Here is a 22,391-nt window from a genome sequence, read left to right on the forward strand (position 1 = left end):
CATCAACCTCGACAGCAGGGCAAAAGAAGCCATAGTGCAATACAGGGTGGGTCAGTGTGGGTTATATGATACAGATAGTTAATACAACATGATATTCAATACACCACACCTGCCATTACCTGTTGGCTCCCAGTGGAAGTTACTATTGAAAACAGCAGCAGTTGGAAAAAAAACCTGTAATTTCAGAGTTTCTTTCAGTGCCTCATCTGTATCTGGGTCTCTCTCTCTCCACAGCATGAGGCAGCCAGCCACGGTACTATTCCAGCCGCTGTCAATCAACAGGCTATCATAGCCTTTGATGACAACGTCGTGTCGCGGCGAGAACAGCAGCTGTCTCTTATGAGAAGTGCTCCCAGTCAATCTGTTAGCGGGCCAATCCGGGCCAACACAATAGCCAGTTAGGAGCAGCGTCTGAAAGACCTGTAGGATTTAATGGGCTCAGATGATATATCGCCTCGCTCTGTCCCTCAGAAATAAATACACAGAGTGCTTCAAAAAGTGGGCTCAAAAGAGCTTTTTCATTTGGTGATAAGAATTTAATATGGCTGGAAAATGTGTGCGCCATAAGGAAGTGCCAGTCAAAGTCTTGATTACTCAATAATGATGCAATATCAAGATGATTTTTTACAATACTCCGTCAACGTTGGCCAACTTTGAGGAATCGTTATAGAAAGTTAATTTAAATCAGTGGAGTTCTACGTTTTAATACTTTAATCCAGGAGGATAACAGCTCAGAAGCGATAGCACAAACAACTGATTATCAGTGTAATCAGTTAGTATTATTAAGTGAATTAAAGTGTAATCTGGGTGTAAAACGATAGTATGCAGTGTATTGTCAGTAAGTTCAGGTACATTATAGCTTCCTTTGTCAGCTGCTCCCATCTTTAACAGCTGCAACAGTGTGCACATGTGGCCTCTGGTGATTATGGGATTGAATTAGACTGATTTGTTGTAGCGCAGGAAGATGAGGAATGAGTAAAATTTGGGAAACAGTTCATCAGATTCACTTGGCTGGTGAGATGGGGCGGATAGGAATTCAGAAAAATGAGTTAGAGTGTGTTAAAATTTACTATAATCATGACTCTGATATGCTTGGTTTTACTTAAAAAAAGGTTTTGAGAGCAGTTAGGAGGACGCCATGGAACAATATGGCAGAGCTAAATACACTGTGTTTGTGTTCTCAGCGCCAAGTTCGACCACCTCGCTGCAGATGTCTTCGACCTGCTGCAGCTGTGTGTATTCTTTTAGGGATCAATCTAGCGTGAGTCAGATTGTACCTGTCACAACAGAGTAGCTCTGGGAGACACTGGAGGCGAGGTCGGAGCTGGCGCTGGTGGAGAGGCTCGGCTTCACGTCATCCAGGCCAGCGTTCAGGGATGGGAGGGAGTACTCATTCGCCTGTAGACAAATACACAACAAATGCAAAAATATGTCAGTGGAGAAATGCGAACGTGAGACGAGCACTTCAGACTTTTATAAAAAAGTGTCATGATCTGGTTAATATTGCTCAAACACTTCATCCAAGCGCACTTTGGGTGTGAGATTTAGAGCAGCTTTCGCAGTTCTGTTTGAAATATGTCTGAAGGAAACCCCTAGTGTATCAGAGGAAGCTGTCTGTGATCCTCTCACTGTGTTTTCTTCTGAATATTTTCTGTGAGCAACGCCCCCCCCCCCCCCCCCCCCCCCCTTCCTCACCCACCCGACCCTGCTCCCCATGCTTTACCAAGACCTATGATGTATGCATGCATTAGGGCTTGTCTGAGGAGAAGGCAGAAAGAGAGAGAGGGATGAGAGAGGGATTGGGAGAGGAGTGAAAGGACGGGGTGTCAGCTGGCTCTTTGTGCTCCACTGCAGTCATCCCTGTGACCAGTCAAGGGAGGAGACATTCAGGGCTTTGTTACAGGAGAGACATGTGGTGTGGTTTTTTAAAGGGGAGTACAACCTCAAAATCAACCTTTGTGTTTCGCCTCTAGGATGAACACATAAAACTGGGTTAATAAAATGCTAAAATAGCATGTGTTGTTTTACGCCTTTCATACTTTTATTAGTATTTTTTACTTACATTGGAGGGTTTCATTGCATATCTTTTCAGCTGTGATACTGTGCAGCTGCAGCCATCTTTCATGTTTTACTATTTCTCGTTCAAAAACTTCCTGCAAGGGTCAACTACCAGTAGTCTTGAAGTGTTTATTCGTTTTAATCTCAGGTTCAGACTCTGCTAGCAGCTGTGATGAGCCCTGTTTGTTAATGAGATGACACTTCCTGACCTGACTCTTCTTCTTTGAAAGGATAAGTGTGTGTGCACACATTTGTGTCTGCGAGTGTTTGTGTCAGAGTGCGTGTGTGCATCTGTTTGTCTCAATGGGACTGGGGGTCCCACAGGGGCGAGCTGGTGACCCCAGTCTTGTCTGCCTCTATCCCAGATAAACTCTAATTGTCTGCTTACAACTGTTCCCTGGCACTAGGCTGGATGTTCCTCTCTATTCCGCTGGGCCTCAGCAGCACAAGAGCCATTTTGTCATGCAGATGGGCTGTGGGCAGGGCTGGGCAGGGCTGGGCGGAGGGCGAGTGGCAAGCACAGAGGGGCCTGAATGACCTGACCACATGGCTGCCAGAAGTGTGGGAGGGATGAGGCCTATTCAGCCTGGCCTCTTCAAAATGGCTTTTTAATGCCCTGACGCAGACACCAGACAAGCCCCTAATAGCCTAATATCCCACCTTTTCACCAGTTTAAGAAAAGGAGGGGGTGTTGGATACGGGGAGAGAAAAAAAGGAGGTGCACAGAAAGAGTGGAAAGCAGCCTGATTAATATTACATTAAATTAAAACTGATTTTTCTGGACCATTCTGATGCCCTTTTTCTCCCCCCTCCTCCACCTTCCTCGCGCCTTTTTAATACCTTCTCCTCCACTCTTTGTGATTGCAAGTCATTTCCAATTCGTTTTGGTATTGATCTTGCCGTAGAAATCACTTTGGTAATTAGCTGCATTAGGGGCTGTATAGCAGGCTGAGGGGCTGTCCCTCTGATTTATCGCCGCTGTAATTCCCCGCGATCGCGCAGAGATGAAAATGAACTCAATTAGGACACTGCTAAGGCTGCATGGGCACCCACATAGAGTTCCAATGGAAAAATTAATAGTCTCTTGTTGTTTAACAGTCTAATGAATGTAAATAAAGGTTATCCGCTGTAATAGGCTCTAGGCTTGCAGGTGAAATTGCAAAGTGCTTTTTGTCACCTATGTCAGTGTGCGTACCAGTTTATTCTCTATATAATGCTAAAAATCAATGTTAATTATTCTATTGTTGGCTACTACAACTTAAGGACAAGAAACTAGTATTTCACCGCAGGCCGGGCTGTAAAATTCAATGTGTAGAAAGAAATCTGCGTGGCCAACCTGTTCAGGTTTGATGTGTTCTGAAGTGGGGAAGACATCAGGGTAAGAAGGACGTTCAAACACACGGTCCAGGGCCTCCAGCTGCTGTTGGGTGAAGGCGTCTGCTCGCAGGTGCTTCCTTAAACTCTCCACACTGCCCTGAGAGTCGCTGCCCGGGCCTGAGCCATCAGAGCCATCTAGAGAAAGAGGGAGAGGAAGAAGGGAAGGGCGACAACACTCTGCATCAGGGCATAGCTCCAGTCTTTTCACCTGATATTATTCTAGCAGGCTAGCAATGTGAGATAAGCATTTTTTCTTTTAGCTCAACGGGTGTGAGAGTGATGGCATGAGAAGCAGTAGTAAATTCAGGGAGACCCACCAGCATGTCTGCTTTTTATCTCCCTCCCTGTTTTTCACTGTCTCTCTCTCCCCCTCTCTTCCCCTCACACACATACACTCACTCAAGCAGCTCCCTGCCTCCCCCCCACCTCTCCTCGTGGCCACCATCAGCACGGTCATCATGTGATAGGTCTATGGTAATTGATGGATTACCTTCAGTGCAAATATATACTTGTAAGGGAGAGCGTGTATTTCAGGAGGAGAAAGTAGGGCTGGCGATTACATACAGAGCCTCTCATTCTGCCAGCGGGAAATGGAGGGCCATTATTTAACTGTACTATTTCCTCCTGAACATATTACCCTTCCCTCTCTCTGTCTCTCTTTCTCTCCCTCCATCCCCCACATATTGCCTGTCTTCTGGAAAACAGAATGGAGTGGGGACGGTACTCAGGGCCGAATGAGGACGGGGCGTCGAGGGCAAGCGTATGCATTTCCTCACTCAGTCACACTCTATATAAACAAATGAGCCTATGCTTCCCTCGTTCTCCTGATCTCTGACCCTATCAACTCGGCCAGGGAGCCCACCGCTGCCGCTGCAGCTCTCCCTCTGCTCGCTCATCAAGTCCTGAACACTGAAAGGGGGGGAAAAAAAAAATCTGCAGCTAAAATCTCCAGCCAGCATCCCAGGAACCTCCAGTCGACTGCCTGCCTCCCGCCACCCTCCCTTCCTCCCTATACCCCGCCGCCAACAGCGGATGAGGGCTTTAGCTCCCATACAAATCTGTCATTCTAAATTTGCAGCAGATTATGTTCTCTCCTGGGCGAGCCAGCGGTGATATATGATATGCAAGGCCGCTATTGATTGCCTGATCCGCCAGCAGAGGAGGGAGGCGAAATGAACTTGGAATGAACATCATGCCTCAACTCATTGTGCGTATAATACTCTACTTAATCCCACATTTTTCTGTGCTATGGAATTCAATTGATCAATCATGTTCCACTGATGGTACCATTTCAGGGGCGTTATTGCCATTCTGCTCGGCTGCTTGACCTTTTTTCAATGGCTGAGGCCAGAGGATGAACCCGACTCGCACCAAGAAATAGATCCATGGAGAGAATGGAATAGAGGACTGCAATTGGGTATGAGTGTGTGTAGATGGGAGCCTGTGTGTACATGTGTGTTTCACTGCTAAAATATATTGACTTTAGCTTTGTGTAACATTTATGAAGGAATCAGTTTTTTCTCTTGCCACATGTGTTTTTCCTACCATCAGTTAACAGAATATTTTAGCACAGGCTCTGTTTTTTTCTCTCCCCCCAAACAGCTCCCTTGGGTGGAGGATCGGGGTTGCAGCATTAGTGTTGCTGTATGAAACTCAATTGTTGTCTGTGGTACAGAAGAAAATGGAGTCATTAATTACCTCGTATCAGCTGGTCTGAGAAAAGAGGCAAGCTCGATCAATAGCAAGTGTTTGTCATTCACTATGGAGGAGCATGCTTATACTCAGCACCCCCTCACACACACTTCATCAGGCCCTCTGAACTGGCTGTAAAAGGATATAAATTACCATCATAGAGTAGTTTTTGGCGCAATTTCTGTGCTCTAAATGTAAACAGAAGCCTCACTAGCACAATTAAAAACCCAATTTTGGAACCTGCTAAATGATTGGCAGGTATTTTAACAATAACAACAACAACTAAATCCATATTAGAAACACTTTGTGGTGTTGTTAAAGGTTTGTTTACACCAGTAATGGTTTAAAAAGAGGCCTAATTTTAATTCGTGTTCGGGTTTTTTCCATTTCTAACTCCTCAGCTATGTATGCTACTATATTTCAAATTTATGTGGTCAAAAGAATTACTGATTTGGCCTTTAAATCGAAATAATACTAAATCATTTATTTTCAGAAATCGCCATTAGAGGTTCATGTTTGACATATATCATAAGATAGCTGCAATAAATCAGATTCATCCTTTGACAGTCAGCGTGTCAAGTGGAGTGTGAAGCCCGACTGTCAGATCGTGTCTGTGTGTGTGCGCGCGCGTCTGTGTGTGTGTGTGTGTGTGTGTGTGTGTCTCATTGACTTGCTTCATTTTCTCAGTGTTTCTTCAACCCCTTTGGGTGTCTCAGCAGGTATTCTCTTATCACTCCCACAGCACCAGCTGACTGCATCTCTTCGTTTTAACACCGAAGTGTGAGCAGACAAACCAAGATAAAAACAAGACTCTCCAACGGTGACATTCACACATCAACCCTGAAGCGATGCACTTTCTGGTTAATACTTTCTTTGATCAGCTCGAGCAGACTGACGCTGTTTGACCTTGTTGCGTCCAAAAGTTTTAGTTTTCATAATGAATGTGTTCAAACATTTTAAGTGGACTTTGTATCAAAGCTTCGAAGACAAACTCAACCAACATAAAACTGCTCTTTTTTTAGCAATAATGTGATCAAAGAATCCTTTCCCAACTAATATTCACACTCATGCAGTTTCAGCCAGTTTGTACACACACACACACACACACACACACACACACATGTACAGCGTTAACCAATGACAGTAGCTACTGTGAGACAGACCACAATGGCATCAAAAGCTGTTCTGTTTTGCTTTGTCTCTAAGGGGGATGTTAACGTCCTGCGGTGGCATGGTGGCACTTTATGTCCTTCTTTCATCTCCCCTGTCCCCCTGATAAGATAACTCAGCAGAGAGTAAAGGTGGGGGCTCGTTTGAAAGGCAAATGAATTCCTACACACTGCCTGGCTCTCTCCGTAAATCAATGACACGGGCTTTCCTAGATCAGAGGCTGCGAGTCCTCTGCTGATAGGTGAAATGATGCTATCACAAATTGTGGATCATTTGTTGATGTTTTTAAAAATGCAGTTATGCTTGAAAAAAAATAAAAGAGGGAGAGAGAGAGCGCAAACAAACTGGTATACCCAGAGGGTGAACACTCCTTCCCTGTAAGCTAGCTATATTTATGAAACCTCTGAAGCGGAAAGGAGAGAGGTGGGTGGGGTGGGGGAGAGAGAGGGAGAGAGGCAGCAACACTGCCATGGCTGTTAAGATCCTGTTATGTTGTGGCGTGTTTAAGAGCTTTATTAATTCGATTTAGCACCACCAACCAGTGTACTGACTGTCAGCAGGCATAGTGATGCTTATTTGATATTTGCACTCACTGCCAGCACTGAGGCTGCGGTGATAGTATTTTGAAGCACACTAGTTATTTTATTTACTTTCATTTAAATTCTGAGATGCAGGCCAAAGCAGAAAGTTTATAATAAATAAATAAGAGCATGCGACTGTTTGGATACAGTTTTTAGAAGTTTATAGCATTAATAAGAGGGCGGCTGTAGATCAGGTGGTGGAGCGAGTTGGCCTTTAGTTGTAAGGTTGGTGATGTGATTCCTGGCTACTTCTGTCCGCGTGTAGAAGTGACACTAAGCTGCTCCTGATGTGGGTTTATGGGGGAGAAAAAAAGGGTCAATTTGGACAAAATTGTTTGCAAAATAAATGTTAAGTTATAATTGCACGCTGCATAAAACTCACTGCAAAAATTGTTGTGTTATCAAATCAAAATATGTCTGTGCATTGAGGCTATTGCAATATACTCTTAAAACTGCAGCACCACAAACTGTATTTTTAAAAAAAATTACTTTAGTTTGCAGTGGAAACAAGTTTACATAATCTTTTTTACTCCTCATATTAAAAATTAAGTCATTTAAGGCTCAATTATAAGGGTATCTTTGCAGTGTCTCTCTTCAGTCTGACTCTATTCCCATCTCTTGTTTTCCTTTGTCCTCTGCTTTCATCTCTACCCTCCTCTGGACCAGTCTGCCGTTTAGCGTTGCCACCCTGTGTGGCGAGTATTTGTGGAAATGCAATTAACGTATCCCCTCTTTTCTCTTGCCTTTTTCTCCCTCCTCAAGCTGAGTAATGCATCGCTCCATTAATTCTCGGCATCACTGTCCGTAATTGACTTTTCTCTGACATGATTCCTCTCCATTGAGTGAATTCCCTCTCCTTATATTTTTTGTTACGGATCTCATTGTATATTGTTTACAACTATACGTGGGGTCTCGCGCAGCCATATTGCTGAATGCAAATGGTTAACCCCGCAAGACTTGGGAAGGAGAGGGGGACGATAAGAGGAGAAATGAAATGTTGAAGGGAAAGAATGACAGAGATAGAGCAGAGGAGGCGGAGGGGGAGAAATGCAGTGTGGACCCTTTTGTGTCCTCCTCTACTGTCGGGGCCCTAACAGCTTCTTGTCTCTATGTTACGCTCTGTGGCCCCTCTCAAACCTGGGCTTTTCTCTCTCACACACACCCCATCAGGGCCATCATAGTGCTCATGATTCCATTTATTTCTGTCTCGCTCTGGATGCATTTATTTTCTAAAGTGATCCTCTATTGACTCATTGTCATGGACTGGCTTGACTAGCCAACCAGTGTAGGCCCAGGTTCAAATCCATACACTAACTGATTCAAACTCCACAAATGGGTCATATGTGTTAAAAGATACACACCGGACAATCTCCAAAAGGGCCAAATATCAAATGTGAACAAATCAAAACAGTGACTGTATTCATTTTTCCTCAAGCTATTGAACAAGGCTGATATGACTCTGGCTGCTTGCATGCGATCGTTCTTTTATATCATGAATGAACAACCTGCTAGGCCATATTTTTTTTTCCTCCGCGCTCACACACTCATCAGCTCCTTCTACACTCATCCCACACCCACGCTACAATCACAAGTTATGACCTTTGCTTTCTCTATCTAATTTATCACTGTGGCTCCCTACTGCCTGTCCTCCCCAGAGCTCCACTGGGCTCCATCCAGGACACGGTAAGCCAACGGTGAGGGAAACATACAGTTAGGTCACATCAACCTGCGTGCATACAGCAGCAAGGTCAGGAGTAACCTGTCAGTGTGCGCTAAGAAAACAGTGGATTTACATAAAAGCTGCAGCTCTAACACAAAACAGCATTTCCTTTAAAAAGGGAACAAATTAGAGCAGGTATGTCGCACATGATAATTAGCTCAGAATCATCTTCGAGAAACGACTGGAAGGCCCAAACTTTTTAAATGAGTGCATGGACTTCTCGCACTGTAATACACAATTGACAATCACACAGCAGTTGTCACCCAATCCTCTCTGTCTTTTCTTGGCTTCCACTTCCACCATAGGTTTAAATGACTGAGTGAGAGCATGCTGTACAACAGGCTAATTTTCCCACTTCACTATTAATGCATTTGGCAGGAACAACATTCCATTTCCTGTAATGAGATACACAAATAAATCTGGCTATGGATAGATTCGGGGTGGGGTGGCGGTGGTGGTGGTGGTGATGGTGGTGGGAGGAGGAGTGAGGTTTGTTGGGGGGGGCAAAGGAGGGGGCGCATTGAGACGCATTCTCCCAGCACTGGCATAATTGGTATCGCTGCTTGCAGACATGCAAACCAATCTCTCCACAGATAGGGCTGAGACTCTCTCTTTTTCCCCCTTAAGGCTATTTCTTTTGTCTTTTCGATAGCTTGCACATCCAAGATAGAGGGAGGGGAGAGGGGGGGAGATGTTAATTTGTGAATTAATAGCTTTTCTCTGCAGAATTGCAAATTCTTTTAAATGTCACTATGTTCAGTGTGTGAGGAGCATCTGAAGCCACAGAGTTACAAACAGACACACTTAAAGGCACACATTTCCGTGCATACAGCAGGTGTGTATACATGCACGCACAAATCCTAAAACTAATTCTTGCTCAACTCTCATTGAAGCTGCCAGGACCTCCTTCTTCCCTCCTCCCCTTCATAAAACCACTTTTTTTTTCTCCCTCTCTCATTCCGCCGCTCCTCCATCTCTCTTTTACCTCCTCCCATCTTCACTCGAAGGCGTCCAGTGTAACATGCTACTTTTAATTTGCAATAACACATGACAAGGACAGATTAATGGCTCTTATGGCACCTCTGTCCCTGAAGCTCGTCTTACGGGGACCCGGTGTACATAACGCGTGTCACACTACATTATCTCTACAGCCCTCCAGTAATGGGGACCTTTTTCTTCCTCAAAGGGCAACCGCTGACTTCAGCCACACTGGGATCACACACATCCCACCACCATCACAACACCAGCAGAACAAGGACTGTGCAGTGCTTTTTTTCCATGTTCATCGTGGTCAAATTATCACAATATAGGCACAAACATGAGACGCTTTCAAGCTTAGAATCTTTGATTAGTTTACAGACATGCAACAGAGTCTAGTGAGTCATTTGTAGAATATTAAACAACATGAAAACTCTTTGCTGTGCTAAAACTCCCCTTGTTTAAATGTATATATTCACTTATTTACTAGTATTCAGTGACAAGGTAACTTTCTGTTTGACATAGTCTTAGCTAGCTCAGGATGGTCCACCTGCAGCTTTGCTTTTTAAAACAACAATGCTGAAATAATTCTAAAAATGTGGGCAATTGAAAATTAAATATATATAACAAAGGCTGTAGAGGGTCTCTTGACACAACAGTCCAAATTAAAGGAAAATTAAATAAATACATTTTATCTTACAATAAACTGTATCTTGTTGTTGTTAAATTAACAGCCATCTTTGCCTGAAAACAATTCTAAACAAGCTACACTGTGCACTACTCTATATTGAATTGCATGCCATTACATGGAAAATATGATTTTCCACAGTCACTTTAGCTTAATTTATTTTAATTTCTCAGGAGATTATTTATTGGAAAAACCTTCCCCCCGCCTCGTCCCCATAAACTCATACCCCTGGAAGAGCAAATAATAATAGATTAAAAAAAAACAAAATAAAGCAGTAATTGAGAGGAAAGTGATCTGATTGACCAAAGCAAAAGAGAAGGTTGTCTAACTTCAACTTACAATGTCCTATTTTCCTTCCATCCAAGTGGTTGCCACTCCAGAGAACTAAAGAGACAGAAACATAAAAGAAGGAAGTGGCCTGTTTTGATGAGTGCTCTTTGAGATCATTTTCAACCATTTCATCCCATCAGCCACCTCAAAGCAGTACACACACACACACACACATACATACACACACACAAACACACACAGGCACACGCGCAGCCCCCTCCCTGCCTCCACCGGTCTGTTCCTACACCTGTTCAGGCCTCCACCGGGGACATGTTAATTCATAGGCATTAAAAAAGCCAATTGTTTGCAAAACCGATAATCTATTAGCCCTGAGGCGGTGTGTGTCCACTCTCTTGCCTTGCCTAGGAATGAGAAATTCTGGCTTGGACCGGATAGGCTTCCACTTAATCTCTGAGCATATCTAGGTCTGTTTTCTTGCCCTGATAGTAAAGTATACAGTCTTACAAAAATACTGTATTATTACATGTTTTAATGCTGTTTAGAATAAAATAGAATGCAGTAAAAAAAAGGTATGTATAGTATATTAAATGTCTGGTGTTTAACTGATAGTATCAAAGACAGAGCTTCTTTTTCTGCCTTTTGTTACGTTATAAAGGAGCAGCAGCCCTGATGCCTTGCCAAGGGGGATTAGAGTTGTATGACAGCTATATGGGATATCTACAGTACGTCTGAGCATGGTATAAAATTGAGATGCAGCTCTGTAGGCGTATGGTAAAAACGCAGGGCATCAAAAAGCTGATTGAATCGCAACACTCTCTCAACACTTGCCCTGCCTGATATACAACATAACAAGTCACTGGAGACAGCACACAGAAACACACTTGGCTGCAGCGCTGTCATAAATGCCATCTTCTTCACACACAGGAGAGAAAAAAAAACGTAGGAGACGAGTGATGGAGAGAATTAAAAGGATGGGAAACAAAAGGATCTTGTGTTTCCCTTACCATCGTCTCGTTTCCTCTTCTCGCCGTTGGAGCGGGGGATACCCAGAATGCCGTTGATGGAGTAGGATCCTACGGGATCGTTGGAGGCGCTGGTCACAGGGGGCGAGGCGGTGCTGGGCACTGATGGAAAAAGCTGAGTTAGTGTGTGTCTCATTTGTGTGTGTTGAATCAGGTGTGTGTGGAAAGAAGCATGTATGTGTTGAGGTTTAGGTGTTTCCCTGCAGTTTCTGGCTCATTTGACTGCGCTGTAATCTGTGTGTAGCCTCATTCACGCTCACCTATGGTGTGGCCGGGCGTGGAGAGCGGCGTAACAGATCCGTCAGGGGACGGGTGGAATTGCTGCTGGACTTTGGTGCGGATAATCCTGGTAAAGTGAACAACAGACACGGATCAATCAATACTGCTTCCAGAGCATGGAGATTTCACACCAGCCCAGCCGCCCCGGGACACTTAAACACGGTACATCACGTCCACTTACACTCGTGCATGTACAAGTGCTCCATCGTTTGGGGGCACTTGTATCCTCATATTCAGGCCCCTGTCACAAAATAGCCAATCTCAGGGCTTTAGGGGCAATCTCTGTGCTCCTGTGTGAGGCTGAATAGGGGCTGCCCCCTGAGATTGTGGATTCAATCTAGCTGGATTCTGAGGTTAGAAATATGATAAAGTCCCCATACCAGTAAGATGTGATGTGGCGGGAAAGTCTTCATTGCACTTTGGTCTGAATGATCTTGCAAACAAAGCATGAAATCACATCAATTCACCTCAATGATCAGCTTCACTGGCTCTACCTGGCCAACTCTAATAATCTCCCTCTCCTGCTCCCCACTCCCTCTTTTCTCCCCGCTCTCTCTTTACTCTCTCCATCTCTCAAACCTGATCTTTCACTCCTCCCTCTCCAGAATCTCATCCCCTTTTCTCATTTCTACTCCACTGTCCAATGTGCTCTCCATTTTACTGTACTTTGTCTGTCTTCCAAACCCCTCACTCCCACACTTTCTTTCCTTCTTCCTACCCTCACTCCTCTCCATTTAATTTCTTTATTCCTCCCTGTATTCTCTGTCACCTCTCTGGTGTCTGTTGTAGTTTTTTGGTCTTGTTGTTGCTCAGTGTAGCACACAGGAAACCTCCAGGCTCACTGAGGATCAGAGCCTATTGATTGGGACTCCGAGATAGAAAAAGTTGACGACGAATGGCGGAGAGGAACAGCAAATGCAAATGGTGATCTATAAATTATATGTGACAGGAAAGCAATAGTGTCTTATTAGCCCAACCTGAGACCGCGCTGCCACATCCGATGTATGTGGTGCACTTTGAAATAAATAAGTAAAAAATAAAAGAAAGCATCGCAATAATCTTAAACTTTGAAGACGACAAAAAATGAGGCCTCAGAGACGATGCTACACTTGTTAAATTGAGGATTGTTGTAAAGGTACAGTGGGATTTACACAAGCGCAGCTTTAGCTCTTATGGGACATGATCGCATTACATTAAACCATGACTATGGTAATCTTTTGATTGACAGACGAACGTGAGATCATTGAATAACAGGCAGCGTTGTGTACCGACAGAAATCCCACATGGAAGCCCTCTCGCTCGAGAGGTGTGACAAAAACAGACTTTTACAGACTGCAGATGAGGCGTTCAAATGTGCATGCAGCACCAAGCAACGAGCTATCAAATGTGAATCAGGCAGCGATGGGGTTAACTTCCTCGGGGGCAAAAAAAAATGTACATCAGACTCTTTTCATTCCCCTCACTATCTCTTGTGTCCTCCATACTCTCTCCTTCAGGCAGGGCAACAAAGGCTAGCAGCCTCCTCCAGAAAATACACATCAATATTTTATTTGAATTTCTAACATCTCACCACAACAGTTATCTGACCTCATGACTCGAGGGAGCCTCATAAATTCAAGGACTTTGTTTCAAGTCTATGTTGTTGATATTGAATAAGCAATTTGGATGGGTGAATTAACGACTTTGGTGTTTGGGCGTTGTAAAAAAAAGAAAAAATCCCCAAAGAAAGATTAAAATGTGGATCAATATGATTGAAAGCCGCTTAGGACCTTATGGGTACTCCTCTGTCCACTGGGCATTTTGCAGCGGGTGGAAACTCCTCTCTGCGGCAACAAAACAAAGTGCAACCCAGTCTCTGTGTAATCTTTAATAATTCATGCAGGAAAAATGTGTTTAAAGCCAGGACATCCTCTTTAGTCAACAGAGCAGAGGTCAGCCCCTTAACCACAGAGACCACCAGGGGTCTACTGTCTCCTCTCTCTCTCTGCCTGCCTCTTATTCTTCTCTTCATATCTTTCCCAATCCTTCCTTTAATAACACCAATAAGAAACAAAAGCAGCTGTACACATTTAAAACAGCCTGTAATGGGATCATTTTAGTCACTTGAGTTAAGGTTAGACTTTATAAACATTTCAAAAATACTCATACATTTTTACATGCTGCAACATCAATATCAATTAACCTTTCTCCACTGCTAATATATGTTTTCAGGAATACATCTCAAAAGTAAAACCTCCTGAGCGTTAGTGTGATTTGTGAGCCCATTTTTTAAGAATAAAAAAAGCAGTTTGGTGCCACAAGCTTGTGATGTTAATTATTAATATGCAGGCCAACTTAGTTTCACAGGACAACATTTCTTCTAATAGTGCTGTTCCACTCAGCTCAAACACCAAGCAGATGGTCAGAAATGCTTTCTAATAGCTACCCATAAAACACTGTCTCCACACACCCTTAAATACATTTTCCTTTGGTTATAGGAACAACAGGTGAAAACAGAAACCGGCGCCAAAAGACCTGTTGAAACCACCATTTCCATACCAACCTGATTTTGATTCTTTCTCTTTTTTTTTTTCATTTTAGTAAAGATTCATCCATCTCCTGCATTTAGCTGGATGTGTTATGAGACTCTCTTCAGCTCATTAAAATGTAATGCCGATGACCAGCTCTCTGGAACAGTGCCTCCTAACCAAAGTTCATCACTCGCAGGCACTATGGGGCTTTTTTTTTTTTTTTTACTTTGCACACATGCAATGGAGCTTTTCACCCGGCGTCCTCTGTCTAAAGACACTTTGTCCACTGCTGTCCCGCTTCATGTGGAAAGGTGAAGGTGTAGGGTGTCTGCTTTAGCTGCTTCAGTGGAACAGTGGAACTTTTATAGTGCATTTACCCATAAATCAACACTGGTAGGACATGGGGATTTTCTGTGGTCTGTAATTTTATAAACGCATCTTATTCTACTAATACTGTAATTAAAACTAATTATAATTAATAATAAGATGAATATAATATTAATATAATGCGTGATTAAAACCGGAATAATTTCAAATTGTCCAACCACACTATAGGAGCCTGAATGTGTTGTCGCCCCACACTAACCTCGGTGTTGGAAAACAGAGCAATTGCTTGGCAATAAAGAGGCATGCTGCTGCCGCCTCTGTCGCAGTGTGGTCCGCGTATTGAACGACTTTGTTGGGTATTTCCCTCCGCCTCTGGATCTGGTTACGCGGTATTGATCGGTTTTTATCGAGACAGATGTGATTCTTCGTGGCCCCAGCCTCAGCTCCCGTGCTGGCTGTGTTGTGGAGGGCCGTACAGGAGATTGAATTGCACATGTGAGACCACCCCGGATAGGCTCGGCTGGGGCTGACTATAGCTCCGGCTTATGTGTGTGGATAAAATTTTCTAATTTCAGAGCTAATTCATCCCATTTACGCATGGATTTGTTTGGCTCATTTAAACATCTCTGCACACGTTTAGAGAGCATATTAAAAAGCTTTATGTTTGTGCGTAATTTTACGCGCTTTGGAACAATGCGCCATGCTTTTAAGGATTTGAATGAAATGAAAAACTGTTATTTCCACCTACCTGTTGATGGATGAGACGCTGGGGACGGTGTCGTTGTCGCAGACGCCCTCAGCCAGTAGTCGGTCCCTTATCTCCCAAGCGAACATGGTTGGATTCTGGCGCTTATAGTCAGCAATTTTATCCACCACTTTCGGAGTTGCAACCTTTGGTTTGGAGCCACCAATGACTCCGGGTTTAATACTGCCAGTTTCATAGTACCTGCATGGGGACAGAGTGAGTGTTCCTGAATGGATCCCTCCTTAATTAAAAAAAAAAAATCCAGTCTGATTGATGGGAAAGGTGGCTTAAATATCGTATGTGTGGAAACAAATCTCCGCCGACCTTCTGCAGTTACACTTAGGGTTTAAAAAAAACCTACAAATATGATGGCGACTTTATTGTAATAATTGGCGTGGAAGTGTGCTGCTATATGGGCCTAATTGAGTGTCAGCTGGAAGGTGAACAGAGCGGGTTTTCAACGAAAAAGCAGTGTAATTAAAATCACACAATATAAGCAGTGAGACGGACAGAACAAAGGACAGTTCAGCTGTAAAAGCACAGTTTGGACCTCATTTCCAGTCTCCATGAGCTTACAGTAGCATGCACGACATGCCACCATGACCTATAGGTAAATGTTGGTGACAAACATTCAGTGTGTGTGAAATGAAATACCTCTGAAATGCCTTCTGATAGCTGAAAAAAATATATTTCAAAATATTATCTCACAGCATTTGTGCTCTGAAGTTTAAAAAAAATGATGTAGAGCTAATTTATCAGGTTTAAAGTTTTACACTGATGGAAAAATATAGGAACGTAACGTGTGTGTTTATGGTATTTTTTCTGCTGGATTATGACACTCAAATGTGAGTTTATGTTGGCCGTGGAGTGTGTGGGTTTTCTTAATCTGCTTGTAATATTCCAACTCGTGTCTGTGGACCTGAAAAGTCAGTTTCCAAGTGACCTCATACTTTACACACTTTCTTTATCACAGTCTCCTATAATATTAATACAGCCTCATATTCCTCGTAGATATTTTTATCCTTAATGCTCAGCTGTAAAACTCTCCTCCTAAAATTTATTTCATGATTATGATGCTTTTCTCTTGCAAGGCTGCAGGTGATGGATAGAAAATCTCGGACGCAGAACTGCTGTGTTCAAGCAGAAAAAAAGAGAGGAAGAAAGAAAAAAAATGACCTGCCTATATAACCGATGACTGAGGCTGAAATAGAGCTGGGTGCGCATATACGAGCTATAGAAGATTGATGTTTGACACACATAGGGCTCTGTTGGTAGTGGATCCCCCCTTTTACCTGCCGAGGATTTTGCTGACACAGCCGTGACTGACCCGTAGCTGTCTGGAGATGTCGCAGGGCCGGACGCCCTGGTGGGCCAGCTCCACGATCCGCTGCCTCACCACGTCCGGGAGGGGTCTGCCGTTCACAAACACCCCGCCGAGCTGGTTCACACCGCCGTGCCCTGCGTGGGACACAACAGCAGCACAGGGGGAGCATAACATTACATACCTGGAGAGGACACGCTCTCTGTGCGTGGCGGTTCATTTTGGCTGCTTTTATTTTCTGGGATGCTTTATTTTTAGTCTAAAATATTAAATCATATTAACTCACATATATGCAGTGTAATGTGCATGCATACACACGCGTAAAGGCACACGCACGCACATTTTATTTTTTTTAGCAGTCTTTGTTGCTGCAAAAATTCTGAAATAGCTTTTATTAGTAATGGAATTTTAAATAATATTAACAACAACAATAATAATAATAATAATGTAGGGCACCACATAATAAATAAATGGAAGCAGCCTGATTGTGTTGCTTTCAAATATTATTCCAAAAAATAAAAATTAAATGCACAATATTAAATATAAAAATATTTCAAAACATCCCACTTGCTTTTTTAATAGCACAAATATTGAAAAATAAAACTCCCCTCTCCCTGCACATTGGCAATAAGCAATATTTTCCAGGAGCACCTCCTCCACTGCAGCCTAACACATGTCGCAGATATTATGTTTCAACCTGTTTAATTTTCCTCGCACAATTATTGTAAATAATTAAAATGAGCTTTGATAACTCATATTACAAACGCGGATGGTGCGAATGCGGAGGAATAAATAATTTACACGCAGCCCGGGTCTTTTACCCATATCGTATGGAGAGGAAAAACATGAGGGAAAATGAACAGTTGGAACCAACCGCGTCAGTTTTTATTCTCAAGCACCGAAATCTAAAGTGAGAGATGGTGAATAAAGTGACACGTTTTTAAGTCTATTTACACACAACGTGCCCCTTGTTGTGTCTCTAAGGTTGCTGTCATTTCACAGGTAATAAAAGCTTTGTATTTAAATTGAGGATTTTCTGTTTTGTAAAATGTAAATGCTCACAGGAGGCTACATTTTCTCATTTTTTATGATCCTCTGAGTCAATAAAGCTTTATTTAAAAAGTCCTGAAAAAATACAAAACCCCAAACTCTTTAGTGAACCATGTGCTCTTAAAAATAAGCCAAAATATGTATGTTTTAAAACATTTTTTGCAGCCAGCCTATAGGGTTTTCTCTGCGTTTTGTTCTGTTTTTATTATTAAGACAATTAAAATATTTTAAATGACTCCTCTGACAAAACTTTGCCACTGTTTTTAAGGTTTTGCAAAAATGATTAAAGATACATTCATTTTAAATATTGAAAGCTGTGTTTATCTGCAGTACAGTAATAAAAGGATGGGATATAAGGAGCATTTAATGACTATTTTAAAAAACAAACTAATTTACAGCACCTTTAAAAATCTTTAACAGCGTGTTTCCTAATAAGACTGCAGTCATTGCACACATCTAATTCGTGCAGGGATTAAAGTCACACCACAGAAATGCTGTCTGCAAACTACTTCAGTATACTCACGGTGCATTGCCGAGAAGGGGTCTGCTTTGCAGTGAATATCCATGGGATAGCAAAGGAAAGAAAGGTAATCGACTGAGGTCGCCGTTTCGCCTCGGTGATGCAGCTTTAAAGGAGTAAAAAAAAAACAAGGATTTGTAAATTTGGTGCAAAACAGTCCGTGTGCGAGGAGTCCGCGGGGCTGCAGCCGGTGGTCAACTTCTTGTTGTGATGCTAAGTTTTCCTCCTGTTTCAAGTCTGAACTCAAAAGTCTCGCAGAGAGGAGCTGTCAGGTGCAGAGCATGACCCACGCGTGTGCAGAGCGCACCAGTCGCAGCAACATTGACTCAAACCGGGTCAGTGTTTGTGTTTAAAGGACATCATGAGGAAAGCAAGAAAAGAAAGAAAAAGAGTCTCCACGGGGTCCGCTCGGGAATCGGCGGCCGCAAAATCCCTCTCCTCTGGCGGCGTGGAGCACAGGCGGGCTCTGTGGTTTAATCAGATAGGGGCGGAGATGACAACAACATGGACACGGCGAAGTATAGAGCAGTGCGTCCCCCTCTCCTCCGGAATGGGCTGTGCCTGAGCGAAGCTTTGGGCTGAGAATGAAACCCCTCTCCTTGTGTGTCTGTTTCTAAAAGCTGCAGTCCCACAGATCACCCCACCACCACCACCACCTCCCCTTCCACCCTCCTCCCCCTACCTCCATCCCACAGATCCCCTCGCATAGAGATGGATGACTTGTCAGACAAAGGCAATAGATTCCAACACTTTGTGATTCGCCCACGTAAAAACCTGCAGCTCAAATGAGGAGGTCCCTGCATCCGACAGCCAGGAAGGGGAGGGAGACGAAATGGGAAATGATGAGACTTTGGGGTGAAGAATCAAGGAAATTAAAGGCAGGGGGTAGAAGAGAGGTAAAGCACTGTCAGGCTGCTGTATGTTGTTTAAAGCGACGCCTCTCAAATGTTTTCATATGAAGCACTCCCGGCAGAAACACATGAAGGGACTGAGACTCACATGGCAAGATTTTTTCTTGCTGTCACTCAATTTTTAAAGAGTTGTCGAAGAGCCTAAAACAAAATATGTAAAATAATCCAAATGATAAATTCTCTATACTTTCTTCTAATTTAAATTATAATAAAATTGAGCTATTTCTCATTTTGCATTTTGCAAACACCCACATAATAACCTACTTTGTGAGCCCCTGGATCAAAGTGTAAAATCTTAGTATCACAGCTTAGTTATTTTGTGCAAACATCAATAGAAATAGGAAAAGTTTTTGCATTAAAATCTACTTAATTTTGGAAAATGTGTCATATTTTTACATGCATTTTTGTAGCTTTCAGTTCAGCATCATGACACAAAACTAATTTCCAGTTACCAAACAAACTGTTCCTCATGTCCTGGCTGCATTTAGCTGTTTGTGGTCAGCCAGGATGTGTGTGTGCACGGTGCAGCTCGCAGCCTGCAGAGGGAGAGTCAGTCAGTAGGCCATCATCATCATCATGATCATCATCATCATGCACTCACCGCGCCTGTGTGCTGCATCGCTCTGTAGATGGCGCTCATACAGTAGGTTACACAGCCCGCTGTGCTCGTGCAGGCAGTGAGGAAGGGAGGCAAGGCAGGTAGGCTGATGCTGCCGGGGCTGGTGGGGTCAAAGGTTGGGGGTAAACCTACTGTAGCTGTATTATGCGCCTGTTAATTTCTTCCGGTAAGAGCTCAATCTGAGAGGAAACAAAGAGCAAAACAATCAGAGCAGATTCATAGATTTAAAAGTGCATAAATGGGATGTAGCATGAGGTTAACAATAACTTCTGCATGTCTGTAGCTGTAGGCTGTTTTGCTGAAGTAGCCTAGGTGCGGTTTTTTCCTGCATAATAATAAAAAATATTATTTTGCACTGACGGTATCTGCACAGTGTTGGTGAAGAGTGGTGGTAACATGATGCGTAAAACTGCAACCTGCTGTAATTTACTTCAATTAAATATATAAGATATTACTTTACTTTAAAAATAATAATAATGATAATAATAATAATGATAATAATGATGATGTTATTTAAAGGGGTTTGTGGACTCCATGGGCTCCGTGTTGCGTCCAGCTGCCCTCTGGACAAGTTTGAGGACGATTCCTCTTTTTGTTTCTGCTTTTTTTGGGGAGGGAGCTTCTGGTACAATATGTAGCACCATGGGCTGTAATTTCACACGTCAGTGCACTTTTGCCCTAAAGCTGCTGCTATTTCCCCCACAACACCCCGATTTGCCCCCCGTACCTCTCCCTGCACTGCCACGATGACGTGCCCGTGTCACGGCGCTACAGCAAAACAAACGGCGTGATAATTAAGAAACTGTTAGTCCTGACTTCACCCCGTTTTAAAAGCGCAGCCACCGAGGACCTAATGCGATTATTGTTTTCGATTTTTTTTTGCCTGCATTATACAATAAAGAGCCTCGGCACAGTTGTCACTATAAAAAACAGTTGTAATATATTTCAGACAATAGAAATAATTACAAAAAGGTTCCAGCTTCCCAAACATAGTGTTGTTTTTAATTGATATCAGAGGTGAAATTTAGGCCTGTGTTCTCACTCATGTTTCCTTTAAAAAAATGTAAATATTAAGTAATATAATAATAAAGCATTTGTTTTTGGTATTTTAATAAGAATATTGAGGTGGAGAGACAGCAGACAGGGCGGGAGGGGAGGATGATGAATTTCCTCGGAGGACAAAACAAATCCTTTTCTTCTGTTTTGTGAAACATATGGCCTGTAACGCGCGTCCACGTCAACAATCGATAGTGCTGTTTTTTTATCCTGCTGCTGTGTCTTTACTGCGTGTTGGAGACGGTGCAGGGGTGCACAGGCACTTTCCTGTCAGCATCACAACCTCACCAACCTCCATTAATTAAAAAATATATGAGGAGATAATGCAAATATATGCTTGTAAATGTGGAAGTTGCAATTAGAGAGTAAAATAAAATATTGATTTTATTTTATTTTTAAACATTTTTTTTTACATTTTGCTTGACCTGGAATATTTTTGAGGTCCCCTAAGGTCCTCTGACCCCAGTTTTGGTGACACTGCAAACTCACTGCAAGTTCAAAGTTTAACTCTGAGTGTGTGAGGCTTACAAACCAAAGTTTCCCCCTGTGCATGCATTTGTGCATAAATGTTGTATTATTGAGGTGTCATTTTAATAATAGTTTACTTATTTATTATTACAAATATGAGCTTTAAATATATGCAAACAATTTTTGTATAGTACTTATAGACGCCATTATCTCATTGAGAACACGCCCAGGTGTCAGTGAAGTAAACACTCACCTGCTTTAGGTGTGATGCATCAAACACTCTCAGCTCTTGTGCTTATAAAAGCTAATTCTGACAACACTGTAATTGAGCACACATCTCCCCTGGATCTATTTTTCCCCTATTAGTCAAAACATCCACATGATATCGGGAGTCACTTGTAATACCCCACAATGATTTGGTGTCTCCTGACACCCACAGCCATATGGGTAGGCTATGCCAAACTGCAGGATATCAGCTGCGTCCTTAGATTGCTTATTCATGTGCTTTATAACGGAAGCAGATGGATATCAATTTGACTCTATCCTCGACACCATCGCAGATTGATTTTGTACTTGCTTTTAATTTTGCCATAATTAATTAGATCATTACAACTGTTTTCCATTGATCTTCCCATCTAAACCCAAAATTGAGAGGTGAATTAGATTGTGATCTATGTTTTTCAATTACAGCCTCGAGCTTAGGTGGTGTTGATAGACTATTGAGCAATTATTTGCAACAACTATAATAATAATAATAATAATAATAATGATGATAATAATAACAATAATAGTAATAATAACAACATCAAAATAGAATTTCTTGAATTAAAATCTGACATTATCCAATAATCAAAACGAAGTAGAAATGCATAAAGTCTCTTCACACTATCGAAGAAAAAGGACACTATTTTTAAAAAGAAAAGAAAAAAATATAAAATAAAAATCCACACACGAGCAGGGAGCCTCCTCACAGTTTTGTCCCACACAATGCAACCATCACACCTGCAA

General features: G+C 42.6%; 1 protein-coding gene and 1 long non-coding RNA gene across 15 annotated transcripts in view; one reads left to right on the forward strand and one right to left on the reverse strand.

Moving 5' to 3' along the window:
• Window positions 1–18,992, reverse strand: part of pax2a (paired box 2a) — a 29,748-nt gene extending 10,756 nt beyond the window's left edge. For 2 of the 14 annotated variants that reach the window (XM_078160602.1, XM_078160603.1), the window contains exons 1-9: window positions 18,333–18,992; window positions 16,731–16,896; window positions 16,093–16,113; window positions 15,442–15,639; window positions 11,838–11,923; window positions 11,560–11,679; window positions 10,604–10,648; window positions 3,395–3,570; window positions 1,278–1,398 (exon numbers count right to left, since the gene is read on the reverse strand). In XM_078160602.1, coding sequence (XP_078016728.1) covers window positions 1,278–1,398; window positions 3,395–3,570; window positions 10,604–10,648; window positions 11,560–11,679; window positions 11,838–11,923; window positions 15,442–15,639; window positions 16,093–16,113; window positions 16,731–16,896; window positions 18,333–18,375 — 976 coding nt within the window. In that variant the 5' untranslated portion in view covers window positions 18,376–18,992. The remainder of the gene's footprint in view (window positions 1–1,277; window positions 1,399–3,394; window positions 3,571–10,603; window positions 10,649–11,559; window positions 11,680–11,837; window positions 11,924–15,441; window positions 15,640–16,092; window positions 16,114–16,730; window positions 16,897–18,332) is intronic. The other 12 variants (XM_078160607.1, XM_078160609.1, XM_033613619.2 and 9 more) reach the window with 12 other exon arrangements.
• LOC144467486 (uncharacterized) overlaps window positions 1–22,391 on the forward strand; it is an 89,451-nt gene that overhangs the window by 61,753 nt on the left and 5,307 nt on the right. The window lies entirely within an intron of this gene.

Source organism: Epinephelus lanceolatus, chromosome 17 (genome assembly GCF_041903045.1).
Source record: "Epinephelus lanceolatus isolate andai-2023 chromosome 17, ASM4190304v1, whole genome shotgun sequence".
Classification (NCBI taxonomy): domain Eukaryota; kingdom Metazoa; phylum Chordata; class Actinopteri; order Perciformes; family Serranidae; genus Epinephelus; species Epinephelus lanceolatus.